Raw genomic sequence first — 14,691 nt, 5'->3', positions numbered from 1 at the left:
GCACCCCCTTTACCAGCCCTGTTCAACCTCTCCTTCGTATTCATCTGAAGATCCCGCAAGGATTGAAAGAAGCTGCCGCGGTCAACCCCCTCTTCAAAGGCGGGTGACACTCTAGACCCAAACTGTTTACAGACCTTATATCCCATTCCTGCCCCTTGCCTATCTAAGGTCTTCGAAAGGCCAAGTCAACAAACAGATCCTCATTTGGACGCCTTTCCTTCCAGTTCTCTGCTGCCTGCGACTGGAACGAATTGCAAAAATCTCTGAAGTTGGAGACTTTTATCTCCCTTAACAACTTTAAACATCTGCTATCCGAGCAGCTAACCGATCGCTGCTGCTGTACATAGTCCATCGGTATATAGCCCACCCAATTGACCTACCTCACCCCCCATACTGTTTTTATTTTATTTACTTTTCTGCTCTTTTGCACACCAGTACCAATATCTCTACTTGCACATGATCATCTGATGATTTATCACTCCAGTGTTAATCTGCTAAATTGTAATTATTCGATTTATTGCCTACCTCCTCATGCCTTTTGCACACATTGTATATAGATTCTCTTTTTTTCTACCATGTTATTGACTTGTTTATTGTTTACTCCATGTGTAACTGTGTGTTGTCTGTTCACACTGCTATGCTTTATCTTGGCCAGGTCGCAGTTGCAAATGAGAACTTGTTCTCAACTAGCCTACCTGGTTAAATAAAGGTGAAATAAAAAATAAATAAAATAAAAAATAATGTTCTTTTACCTTATATACCAGGATATATGGAAATAGCCACATGGCTTTTCAATAACCTCCTAAACTTCTATAAATTGTAATATTTGAAGCTACTTTATATAAATACCTGCAGTCAACTTGTGCAATACGTTAGGAGATAAAGCAGATTGCGCTCTTCATTTCACCTGTCACATTCTTTTACATTATGAAGCTTACCGTAGCTCCCCAGAACACGTGTTTTTGTAAATCGCACAATGGGAGAAAGTGGGAGCAGGTGAGTCCAGCTGTGTATTGACAGGGGTCATGTTTTATATTGAAAGTCTGTTTTTTTGCATCAATAGAGTGATCAGGGACGTGTAACTATAGTCTTCCTTCACAGAAAATACATTAGTGCAACACATTCTGCAGAAAATAGCTTAATTGCCATCAGATGACAACAGAAGTGCAACACTATTTGGCTAGCAGCCACACAAGTAAATGAGCTTACAATGAAAAAAAAAAATAATATACACTATGCATGGCCATCATATTTTGTAATGTTTATCATTGAAAGAATGTAACCAGCTACATTTCCTAATGTTTTGCTTAAAGTTAATCTTGCATTTTATCGGAGAAAAGTAGGCTGGCTACACCGAGAAAAGTAGCTACACATCAGATGGCTGTCTTTTGATAGAATGCCCATTCGTGAATTATCATCTGAGTGCAGAAGTGCAACTTAAGCACAAAATGTATTTGATGCTGAGCAAAACGCTACAAGATATTTCTTAGGCGTTTAATCTTTTTTTTCCTGCTTGAAAAACAAAGTACTATGAGTTAGGGCGACCCTTAAGTTTAACTTGCTAGTTATCTATACTGAACAAAAATATAAATGCTAAGTGTTAAGTGTTGGTCCCATGTTTCATGAGTTGAAATAAATGATCCCAGAAATGTTCCATATGCACAAAAAGCTTATTTCTCTCAAATGTTGGGCACAAATTAGTTTACATGACCGTTAGTGAGCATTTCAAGAAGCTGATTAAACAGCATGATCATTACACAGGTGAACCTTGTGCTGGGGACAATATCAGGCCACTAAATCTGCAGTTGGGCCTTGCTCCCAAGCGGGTGGGCCTATGCCCACCCATGGCTGCACCCCTGCCCTGTCATATGAAATCCATAGATTAGGGCCTAATTTATTTATTTAAATTCACTGATTTCCTTATATGAACTGTAACTCAGTAAAATAGTTGAAATTGTTGCATGTTGCATTTATATTTTTGTTCAGTATAAGTTGCTGAAATAATGTCACGGGCAATGCTCCCTCTAAGCACGCAGCTCCTCCAGGACTGCAGCACAAAATAAAATATCAGAAGCACGAGATTGAACTTCAACTTTCTAGAGTTTTTCCCTTTAGTTAAAGGAACGGTTCACCCATTTTGAATGTTTATATTGTTTTTGTGCATCTGAGCGATATTCTATCGATTCCCTGGGTCAATTCATGTTTTCATGCGTATCTGAGATATTGCTGTTCAAGCAGGCAGAAATCTGTCCGGTTTGACGTAGCACTGATAAAGTCGCTCTCACTATACTGGAAGTTAATAGGAATACAACTTTTAGATTACAAAAACTTCTATCATACATGTCAGATTTCAATACTGTCCGGTGTCATAACGCAGTAGGTTGTCTTCTCTCGAATGAGCCATTGATCCTACTTTTACGATATTCCTACCGCGAGAAATTTAAAAGCTATACAATACTACAGATAGAAAGATAATTCTCACATTTCGGAGAAGATTTGTAATGCTGTAATTTGTGCTAACGTTGGGTTTTTGAGCTAGCGCACAATAGACTGAAGGGACCAGGTCCACCTCTACAAGGTAGCAATTAGAGGTCGACTGATTAATCGGAATGGCCGATTAATTRGGGCCGATTTCAAGTTTTCATAACAATCGGAAATCGGTATTTTTGTACACCTTTATTTAACTAGGCAAGTCAAWTAAGAACACATTCTTATTTTCAAAGACGGCCTAGTAAGGTGGGTTAACTGCCTTGTTCAGGGGCAGAACGACAGATTTTTACCTCGTCAGCTCGGGGATTCAATCTTGCAACCTTACAGTTAACTAGTCCAACGCTCTAACCACCTGCCATACATTGCACTCCACAAGGAGCCTGCCTGTTACGCGAATGCAATAAGAAGCCAAGGTAAGTTGCTAGCTAGCATTAAGCGTATCTTATAAAAAACAATCAATCATAATCACTAGTTAACTACACATGGTTGATGATATTACTAGTTTATCTAGCGCGTCCTGCGTTGCATATAATCGATGCGGTGCGCATTCGCGAAAAAGGATTGTCGTTGCGCCAACGTGTACCTAACCATAAACATCAATGCCTTTCTTAAAATCAATACACAAGTATATATTTTTAAACCTGCATATTTAGTTAATATTGCCTGCTAACATTAATTTATTTTAACTAGGGTAATTGTGTCACTTCTCTTGCAACAGAGTCAGGGTATATGCAGCAGTTTGGGCCGCCTGGCTCGTTGCGAACTGTGAAGACTATTTCTTCCTAACAAAGACAGCCAACTTAACCAAATGGAGGATGATTTAACAAAAGCGCATTTGCAGAAAAAAAAGCACAATCGTTGCACAAATGTACCTAACCATAAACATCAATGCCTTTCTTAAGATCAATACACAGAAGTATATATTTTTAAACCTGCATATTTAGCTAAAAGAAATCCAGGTTAGCAAGCAATATTAACCAGGTGAACTTTTGTCACTTCTCTTGCGTTCATTGCACGCAGAGTCAGGGTATATGCAACAGTTTGGGCCGCCTGGCTCGTTGCGAATTAATTTGCCAGAATTTTACGTAATTATGACATAACATTGAAGGTTGTGCAATGTAACAGGAATATTTAGACTTATGGATGCCACCCGTTAGATAAAATACGGAACGGTTCCGTATTTCACTGAAAGAATAAACGTTTTGTTTTCGAAATGATAGTTTCTGGATTTGATCATATTAATGACCAAAGGCTCGTATTTCTGTGTGTTATGTTATAATTAAGTCTATGATTTGATATTTGATAGAGCAGTCTGCCTACCATCGCTCAGTCTGCAGCAGGCTCGTAAGCATTCATTCAAACAGCACATTCGTGCGTTTTGCCAGCAGCTCTTCGCAATGCTTCAAGCATTGAGCCGTTTATGACTTCAAGCCTATCAACTCCCGAGATTAGGCTGGTGTAACCGATGTGAAATGGCTAGCTAGTTACTACTTGAACAGAGCAATACTCAAAAAGGGCCAAAGAAACTGCACAGTATTAAGAAATACTATAGGTGGAAGGAAAGTAGTGTAGAAACCTACCAAAAAATAGGCAAAAACAAATTCAATCCCGTTTAGACAACTTCCTGGACAAAACATTTCATTGTAATAGAGAATGTGTAAACTTGGCAGTATAAAGCCTAAACAGTATATTTGACCTTTAGCTTCCCTATCAAATCTAAAAATGTCAAGTAGACAGCCTAATAAAATGAAAAACAATGACAAATGGTTTGATAAAGAATGTAAGAAATTGAGAAAACTATCCAACCAGAGACCAAGAAAACCTGAGTCTACACCTCCACTATGGTGAATTACTAAAACAATAAAGAAATACACTACGGAAAATGGAACGGCACGTCAGAAATCAGCTCAATGTCAAATCCATACAGCTCAAATGATGAATCCATATTATCTAATCACTTCAGGAAAAATTGGAACACACTAAACAAACAATACGAAGAGTTGTCTATCCAACAGAGATGCATGGATAAACCACTTCTCCAATCTTTTTGGCCCTATAACAAAGAACAAACAGCAAAAATATACATGATAAATTACAAATCTTATAATCAGCTATCACAGGCTACCAGAACCCACTGGATTCTCCAATTACAGGACAAAATACAAACCCTCCAACCCAAAAAGGCCTGTGGAGTTGATGGTATCCTAAAAGAAATGATAAAATATACAGACCACAAATTCCAATTGGCTACAATTAAACTAACATCCTCAGCTCTGACATTTCCCCCAATATTTGGAACCATGGACTGATCACCCCAATCCACAAAAGTGGAGACAAATGTGACCCCAATAACTACCATGGGATTTGCGTCAACAGCAACCTTAATGATAATGCCAAGAATTTTCCGACCAGCACACTTGTACATTTCCTCAGTGAAAACAATGTACTGTGCAATTGTCAAATTGGCTTTTTACCCAATTACTTTGACAGCCCACGTATTCACTCTGCACACCCTAATTGACAAAAACCAAAACAAAGGCAAAGTCTTCTCATGCTTTGTTGATTTCAAAAAAGCTTGACTCAATTTTGCATGAGGGTCTGCTATACAAATTGACGGTAAGCAGTGTTAGGGGAAAAACATAACATTATTTATGCAGTTAATATGATCCCCCAAAAAATCTTTCCACAGGGCTGTGGGGTGAGACAGGGATGCAACTTGACATATACAGTCATGGCCAAAAGTTTTGAGAATGACACAAATATTAACTTTCAAACTCTGCTGCCTCAGTTTGTATGATGGCAATTTGCATATACTCCAAAATGTTATGAAGTGATTAGATGAATTGCAAAGTCCCTCTTTGCCATGCAAATTAACTGAATCCCCAAAAAACATTTACACTGCATTTCAGCTCTGCCACAAAACGGACCAGCTGACATTATGTCAGTGATTCTCTCGTTAACACAGGTGTGAGTGCTGACGAGGACAAGGCTGGAGATCACTCCGTCATGCTGATTGAGTTCGAATAACAGACTGGAAGCTTCAAAAGGAGGGTGGTGTTTGGAATCATTGTTCTTCCTCTGTCAACCATGGTTACCTGCAAGGAAACGGGTGCCGTCATCATTGCTTTGCACAAAAAGGGCTTCACAGGCAAGGATATTGCTGCCAGTAAGATTGCACCTAAATCAACCATTTATCGGATCATCAAGAACTTCATGGAGGCGGTTCAAATGTTGTGAAGAAGGCTTCAGGGCACCCAGAAAGTCCAGCAAGCGCCAGGACCATCTCTAAGGTGATTCAGCTGTGATCGGGACACCACCAGTACAGAGATTGCTCAGGAATGGCAGCAGGCAGGTGTGAGTGCATCTGCACACACAGTGAGGCGAAGACTTTTGGAGGATGGCCTGGTGTCAAGAAGGGCAGCAAAGCCACTTCTCTCCAGGAAAATCATCAGGGACAGACTGATATTCTGCAAAAGGTACAGGGATTGGACTGCTGAGGACTGGGGTAAAGTCATTTTCTCTGATGAATCCCCTTTCCGATTGTTTGGGGCATCCGGAAAAAAATCTTGTCCGGAGAAGAAAGGTGAGCGCTACATCAGTCCTGTGTCATGCCAACAGTAAAGCATCCTGAGACCATTCATGTGTGGGGTTGCTTCTCAGCCAAGGGAGTGGGCTCACTCACAATTTTGCCTGAGAACACAGCCATGAATAAAGAATGGTACCAACACATCTCCGAGAGCAACTTCTCCAACCATCCAGGAACAGTTTGGTGACGAACAATGCCTTTTCCAGCATGATGGAGCACCTTGCCATAAGGCAAAGTGATAACTAAGTGCCTCGGGGAACAAAACATCAATATTTTGGGTCCATGGCCAGGAAACTCCCCAGACCTTAATCCCATTGAGAACTTGTGGGCAATCCTCAAGAGGCGGGTGGACAAACAAAACCCCACTAATTCTGACAAACGCCAAGCATTGATTATGCAAGAATGGGCTAACAGTCAGGATGTGCCCGAGAAGTTAATTGACAGCATGCCAGAGCGGATTTCAGAGGTCTTGAAAAAGAAGGGTCAACACTGCAAATATTGACTCATTGACAATTACACGAAGTTGATGCAACAAAAGCCTTTGACACTTATGAAATGCTTGTAATTATACTTCAGTATTCCATAGTAACATCTGACAAAAATATCTAAAGACACTGAAGCAGCAAAATGTGGAAATTAATATTTGTGTCATTCTCAAAACTTTTGGCCACGACTGTACAGTGAATTTGGAAAGTACTCAGACCCCTTGACTTTTTCCACATGTTGTTACGTTACAGATTTATTCTAGAACGTATTGAATAGTTTTTTCCCCCTCATCAAATCTACACAGAATACCCCATAATGACAAATATATTTTAATAAAGTAGAGTATTCAGACCCTTTACTCAGTACTTTGTTGAAGCACCTTTGACAGCGATTACAGCCTCAAGTCTTCTTGGGTATGACGCTACAAGCTTGGCACACCGGTATTTGGGGTATTTCTCCCCTTCTCCGCAGATCCTCTCAAGCTCTGTCAGGTTGGATGGGGAGGGTCACTGCACAGTTATTTTCAGGTCTCTCCAGAGACGTTAGATCAGGTTCAAGTGTGGGCTCTGGCTGGGCTCCTCAAAGACAATGAGACTTGCCCCGAAGCCACTCCTCCGTTGTCTTGGCTGAGTGCTTAGGGCCATTGTCCTGTTGGAATTTATTTTTTGAAATGTAACCTTTATTTAACTAGGCAAGTCAGATAAGCACAAATTCTTATTTACAACAACGGTCTACTGGGGAACAGTGGGTTAACTGCCTTGTTCAGGGGCAGAACGACAGATTTTTACCTTGTCAGCTTGGGGATTCGATCCAGCAACCTTTCGGTTATTGCCCAACACTCTAACCACTAGGCTACCTGCCGAACCTTCACCCCAGTCTGAGGTCCTGAGAGCTCTGGAGCAGGTCTTCATCAAGGATCTCTGTACTTTGCTCCCTTCATCTTTCCCTCGATCCTGACTATTCTCCCAGTCCCTGAAAAACATCCCCACAGCATGATGCAGCCACCACCATGCTTCACCGTAGGGATGGTGCCAGGTTTCCTCCAGATGTGATGCTTGGCATTCAGTCCAAAGAGTTAAATCTCGGTTTCATCAGACCAGAGAATCTTGTTTTTCATGGTCAGAGTCCTTTAGGTGCCTTTTGGCAAACTCCAAGTGTGCTGTCATGTGCCTTTCACTGAGGAGTGGCTTCCGTCTGACCACCTTACCATAAAAGGCCTGATTGGTGGAGTGCTGCAGAGATGGTTGTCCTTCTGGAAGGTTCTCCCATTTCCACAGAGGTACTCTGGAGCTCTGTCAGAGTGACCATGGGGTTCTCCTCCCTGACCAAGGCCCTTTTCCCCCGATTGTGCAATTTGGCATGGCGCCCAGCCCTAGGAAGAGTCTTGGTAGTTCCAAACTTCTTCCATTTAAGAATGGAGGCCACTGTGTTCTTGGGGACCTTCAATGTTGCAGAAATGTTCTGGTACCCTTCCCCAGATCTGTGCCTCGACACAATCCTGTCTCGGAGCTCTACGACAATTCCTTCGACCTCACGGCTTGGTTTTTGCTCTGACATGCACTGTCAACTGTGGGACCTTATATGGACAGGTGTGTGCCTTTCCAAATCATGTCCAATCAATTTAATTTACTGCAGGTGAACTCCAAGCAAGTTGTAGAAACATCAAGGATGATCAATGGAAACAGGATGCACCTGAGCTCAAATTTCGAGTCTCATAGCAAAGAGTCTGAAAACTTATGTAAATAAGGATCAGTTTTTTTTTATAAATTTGCAAACACTCCTAAAAACCTGTTTTCACTTTGTCATTATGGGCTATTGTGTGTAGATTGATGAGGATTTAATTTAATCAATTTTAGAATAAGGCTGTAACGTTAAAAAAAAGTGGAAAAAGTCAAGGGGTCTGAATACTTTCAGAATGCATGTATACTAACAAATAGTCTACAGCATATTTGTCACATGCGCTGAATACAACAGGTGTAGACCTTACTGTGAAATGCTTACTTATAAGCCATTAACCAACAATGCAGTTCAAGAAATAGTTAAAATATTTACTAAATTAACTTAAGTTTAAAAAAAAATACAATACATCACAAGGTAACACAAGACAGGTACATAACAATAACGAGGCTATATGTCCTCTGGTGTGATGAAACAAAAATAGAACTGTTTGGCCATAATGACCATCGTTATGTTTGGAGGAAAAAGGGGGCCGCTTGCAAGCCGAAGAACACAATCCCAATCGTGAAGCACGGGGGTGGCAGGATCATGTTGTGGGGGTGCTTTGTTGCAGGAGGGACTGGTGCACAAAATAGATGGCATCATGAGGTAGGAAAATTATGTGGATATATTGAAGCAACATCTCAAGACATCAGTCAGGAAGTTAAAGCTTGGTCGCAAATGGGTCTTACAAATGGACAATGATCCCAAGCATACTTCCAAGGTGGATGCAAAATGGCTTAAGGACAACAACGTCAAGGTATTGGTGTGGCAATCACAAAGCGCTGACTCAATCCTATCGAAAATTTATGGGCAGAACTGAAAAAGCGTGTGCGAGCAAGGAGGCCTACAAATCTGACTCAGTTATACCAGCTCTGTTAGGAGGAATGGGCCAAAATTCACCCAACTTATGTAAGTCTACCCAAACTGTTTGACCCAAGTTAAACAATTTAAAGGCAACGCTGCCAATACTAAGTGAGTGTATGTAAACTTCTGACCCACTGGGAATGTGATGAAAGAAATAAAAGCTGAAATAAATTATTCTCTACTATTATTCTGACACTTCACATTCTTAAAATAAAGTGGTGATCCTAACTGACCTAAGACAGGGAATTTTTACTAGGATTAAAATGTCAGGAATAGTGAAAAACTGAGTTAAGGTATTTGGCTAAGGTGTATGTAAACTTCCGACTTCAACTGTAGGTGTTCCTTTTGTCCAGGTGGGAAAGGGAAGTGTTGAGTGCAATAGAGATTGCATCTGTGGACCTGTTGGGGTGGTATGCAAATTAGGGTGGGTCTAGGGTTTCTGGGATAATGGTTGATGTGAGCCATGACCAGCCTTTCAAAGCACTTCATGGCTACCAATGTGAGGACTACGGGGTGGGAATCATTTAGGCAGGTTACCTTCCCTATCTTGGGCACAGGGACTATGGTTGTCGGTTTGAAACATGTAGGTATTAAAGACTCGGCCATGGAGGGGTGAAAAATGCCAGTGAAGACACTTGCCAGTTGGTCTGYGCATGCTTTGACTACATGTTCTGGTAATCCGACTGGACCCGCGACTTTGTGAATATTGACCTGTTTAAAGGTATTGCTCACATCGATTACGGGGAGCGTAATCACAGTCGTCCGGAACAGCTGGTGCTCTCATGCAAGCTTCAGTTTTTCTTGCCTCAAAGCGAGCATAAAAAAGGTATTTAGCTCGTCTGGTAGGCTTGCGTTACTGGGGAGCTTGCGGCTGGGTTTCCCTTTGTAGTCCGTTATGGTTTTTAAGCCCTGCCACATCCGACGAGCGTCAGAGCCGGTGTAGTACGATTCAATCTTAGTCCTGTTTTGATGCTTTGCCTGTTTGATGGTTCGTCTGAGGGCATAGCGGGATTTCATATAAGCGTCCGGATTAGTGCCCCGCTCCTTTAAAGCGGACGCTCTAGCCTTTAGCTCGGTGCGGATGTTGCCTGTAATCCATAGCTTCTGTCGGGGATATGTACATACGGTCACTGTGCGGACGACGTCGTCAATTCACTTATTGATGAAGCTGGTGACTGAGGTGGTATACTCCAATGCCATTGGATGAATCCCGGAACATATTCCAGTCTGTGCTAGCAAAACAGTCCTGTTGTGTAACATCCACATCATCTGACCACTTCCATATTGAGCGAGTCACTGGTACTTCCTGCTTTAGTTTTTGCTTGTAAGCAGGAATYAGGAGGATATAATTATGGTCAGATTTGCCAAATGGAGGGTGAGGGAGAGGTTTGTATACATCTCTGCGTGTGGAGTAAAGGTGGTCTAGAGTTTTTTTCTTCTTCTATGGTTGCACATGTGACATGCTGGTAAAAATGAGGTCAAACGGATGTAAGTTTTCCTGCATTAAAGTCCCTGGCCACTAGGAGCGCCACTTCTGGATGAGCATTTTCTTGTTTGCTTATGGTCTTATACAGCTTATTGAGTGCGGTCTTAGAGCCAGCATGTGTTTGTGGTGGTAAATAGACAGCTACGAAAAATATAGATGTGAACTCTTGGTAGATGGTGTGGTCTACAGCTTATCATGAGGTATTTTACCTCAGGCAAGCAATACATCGAGACTTCTTTAATGTTAGACATTGTGCACCAGCAGTTACTGACAAATAGACAACCCCACCTCTCGTCTTACCAGACGTAGCTGCGCTGTACTGCCCAAAAAACAGAGAAGCCAGCTCTATATAATCCGTGTAGGGCTGTGGCGGTCACAAAATTGTGTGTGCCGGTGATTGTCAACCAAATGTCCTTCTCACAGTAATTGATGTTATTTAACATACACATTTAGCATCTCCTGGCTTCCACGCATAGCCTACAATCTACTGATGCAGACCTTTGGAACGTCTACATTTTAAAAAGTCTAATAAATCCATGTAATATAGCCTACACCTTCATAATAAATCCATTATTTATTTTAGACAGGTTTAAAGAAGCATGATATGTAGAAAATGGCATCTATTTCAGAAGAACAGAATAGCATACTCTGAGTTGTCCTTATGTTAGGTCCTGATCTGGCTATGCCAAATGGCTGTGGGCTACACTAGTTCATTTAGCAGACAAAATTTGCTCAGAATTACATGGCATTATTTTCTAGTATGAAGAACACAATTGAACAAAGCTGAATGAAATAGAAAGGATATTTTCTCCAAACGATTTGAGGGAGTGCGCACCTGCAGCTATTCTGTGTTGATCGGTTTACAGAGAAATAGGTACTCCTCCTATATGCTTCATTTAGAGTTATTAATGTAACTTTAGTTGTTCTACAAATGTTTCACAACGTTCAAGTTCGCACTCAGACCTGAAATTTGCTCAATGCCTAAATACATTTGCGGGAACATTGTTCACGTAGCATCATAGTGTTAGCTTTCTGTTGTGTTTGAGAAGTAATCCTTTCAATGAGCTCTGCCACTGCAGCTTGATTTCCTTGCGTTTTTCTCTGCGTTCTGGGCCCGACTGCTCCTCCCCCATCTCCTCTGAGCAGAACAGACAGGCCCATTGCCCTAGCGAATCCACAAAGACATTGTGTACACAGTACTGTTATTATTTTAGACAAGCATGGATCAAAACATTGTTCATTTGCACAATGTGTCTTGTTCACATTTGCTTTTAAATATCCAAACACACCAAAAATGACATTCAGTAGCTCCTACCTATATATATGTATAACTTAATTATTTGGATTGCCTGTCTTTGCAATTTGTTTATTTTAGTTTGCGCTCGTTAGCATATTTAGCTGGCAGCCTTCATGGAAATTGTGTAAGCATTCTGGTATTAGACGCCCAATGGCCTTTTAAATTTTTTGGCGCCCCCTTGTGTACTAAGCTAGTAATAACGTAAATACCAGCGTGAGAGAAGGACGTATGAGGATATGAAAATCTGGATACCACCCAAACTTACTGCCTGCCAACTGAAAATCTTTGCCAGTGTTTGTGCATGTTTAGGCTACCTGCGCCTCCCCCTCAGAAGCATTGGCTACTGTAGCGTGATTCAGAAATTAGGGAGAGATTTTTTAATTACAGAAGAATGAACTAGCATTGAAAAAGTTAAATCAAGGTACTATAGCTGTTTCACATTGGATTTATTAACTACGAAAAATACGTGTTTTTAATTCAGGTACCGCTCTGCACACACAAGCTTGTTAGCTAGCTAGCTCTGGTCCAACGTTAGGCCAACTCTCGGAAGTTCAAAGACGTTCAAAAGTCCTCCATAGAAGCCTCCACTCCGTAGGCATATTTCTGTGGGCCTAATTCAGTTATGCATGTCATAACAAGATGCCCAGCGCTTCAGGCCAAGCCTCCTCCACCACCACCCTCTCTCACTTTCTCCCCACCCTAAACTTGTCTGTCCATCGCGCATTTAAACAACTATTGCTTGCCCGCTCCTAAGCTGCTCTTTCCGCACTGATTGGTTAAGTAATTTAATGTCAAGCTAGCTGTTAAAAAATAAATCGATTTCAGAGGTTTAAAAAGGAATCGAAAAGATATAAACCGATGCTTTTTTTTGGTTCGAACCGTTTCATAACTTTATTTTGAAGGTTTAAACAGTGAAATTGAAAAAAAGAAATGGTGGTTCCAACCCCTAGTGTACTTTAGTAAACTCTGGCTCTCAGTTGACACTAATCACATGGTTCATTMATTGGTAAATTAAGCAGAGGTACCAGTCCTCCAAGGTCATTGGAGGGGCAAATTCTACAATGTGTTCAATTATTTAACTGTGTGAATTGGATAATCTGAGGTTGTGGTCAATTAGTTTACTGTTGGTTGATTACTGTCAATTGTTGTTCTGCAATTACTCAGAAGATGCGTGGCTGGCATGTGTTTCTTACCTTTCTGGCCTTGTGCCCAGGGCTTGGCATAGGGGTCTGCAACTCCAAGACAGGTATCCACTGGCATGGAGAGGGGGCGTGGCTTACCTAAGCAGGAAGAACAGAATTGTTTTGGTTATTTTCACTGGTTTTGAATATTGGCTTGAATTCTAGAATGAGTGGGCCTTGTGTGTGTGTGTGTGGTGATTGTGGGGGTATGACACTAACCACGAGATGAGGTGTTGCGTTGCCTCATCCTGGGCTGAATGACATTGGCCTCGATAGGGTAGACCACGCCCAGCTTGTCGTAGTCTGCGACGGTGAAGCGTCTTTGACTCTCCAGGTCCAGGAAGGAATTGGGCGACTCTGAACCCTTTGGTCTGATCTTATTGATACTGGAGTAAGAGCTGATCTTACTCTCTCTGTGGAAAGAAAATAAATCAGCATTAACGTCCCATTTCAAATAGGTGAGAGCACAAGGAAGGAGATCAAATTAGTACAATTTGTTTTATGCTGTTGCGCAGTCCCTAACTAAAGTTGCTCTGGAGAGTCTGATAAATGGCTAAAACTTAAATTCAAGATTCATACAACAAAATCAACAACCTGTTGAATATGATTCACCATCTGAACATAGCAACAGCCTGGTTACTGCCATACACAGAGGGAGAAAGAGAGACGGTGAGAGAGATGGAGGCAGATGAAACAGAGGCTGTTGCATAACGTGTCTAGCGGAACGGGATGAATGTGGTCTGTTGTAGGAGTTTATGGGTGAAAGGCCAGAGATCGGGGGCTGAAACACTCCTTTTCCAGACCTCAAAGGCAGGGAAACGGAACAGGAGAACGTAGCGCCGGCTCTCTATGGGTGCGCGGCTCCCTCAATGCAGGGTTACAGGGACCCACACATACGTCTAACTCACCCTGAGGTGTAGGTTTAGGCCAGGAGTTTACAGAACCCAAAGTACTCGATGCTTATGACTAGGCCTGGTTAAATGCCTAGGAAACCCCCTGACCCTAGTGTATGGCAGTGATTGGAAAAGGGGGTGCAGGACTTACAGGGGTACACAGCGTGGGGTGTAGGGTACCGAGGGGGGAGGGGGAATGTACAGGTCCAGGATAGCGGGTTTCTCCTTCTTGGTGGCGCTGTCTGTGGAACAACCTGGAGACTGGGGTTTGTTCAGGGAAGGGGTGCTCTGAAAAAAAATTATAATAATTCAGTCAGAAAATGCTCCCCTCATAGAACCTATTGTAACTGTTGGTGGGCAAACGGCCAGCAGCATAACTACAGCAAATGGATAGATGCCTCAAGAGGTATCTACTTTCTAGGAAATCTACTAACTTGTTGGCAAGGAACAGCGTTTCTCCCATATGTCACATCCTATTGTCTACTCCAGCTCATTGCGTTTGTCTTTTTAAACTTCCAACATTCATCACCAAAATTGATGGTTTATTATCTAAATTGTCTGCAACTGTATTCACACTCCCTGGCCATGGCAATTTAAACACTACTTGTTAGGAAAGAGAAGGCTCATGATATGACCGGTTCTACATTATCGCTGCATGCCTGTCTCTTTACATCTACAGTGCATTCGGA

The 14,691-nt window shown here is 41.8% G+C and overlaps 1 protein-coding gene across 3 annotated transcripts in view; it reads right to left on the bottom strand.

The window, feature by feature from the left end:
* Positions 1-14,691, bottom strand: part of LOC111968834 (connector enhancer of kinase suppressor of ras 3-like) — a 78,586-nt gene that overhangs the window by 25,351 nt on the left and 38,544 nt on the right. For all 3 annotated transcript variants that reach the window (XM_023994724.2, XM_070445217.1, XM_023994725.2), the window contains 3 exons: positions 14,154-14,290; positions 13,329-13,522; positions 13,122-13,208 (listed from right to left, as the gene is read on the bottom strand). In XM_023994724.2, coding sequence (XP_023850492.1) covers positions 13,122-13,208; positions 13,329-13,522; positions 14,154-14,290 — 418 coding nt within the window. The remainder of the gene's footprint in view (positions 1-13,121; positions 13,209-13,328; positions 13,523-14,153; positions 14,291-14,691) is intronic.

This window comes from Salvelinus sp. IW2-2015, linkage group LG9 (genome assembly GCF_002910315.2).
Source record: "Salvelinus sp. IW2-2015 linkage group LG9, ASM291031v2, whole genome shotgun sequence".
Lineage (NCBI taxonomy): Eukaryota > Metazoa > Chordata > Actinopteri > Salmoniformes > Salmonidae > Salvelinus > Salvelinus sp. IW2-2015.
The sequence above is the reverse complement of the archived record's forward strand: the minus strand, read 5'-3'. Positions and strand labels throughout refer to the sequence as shown.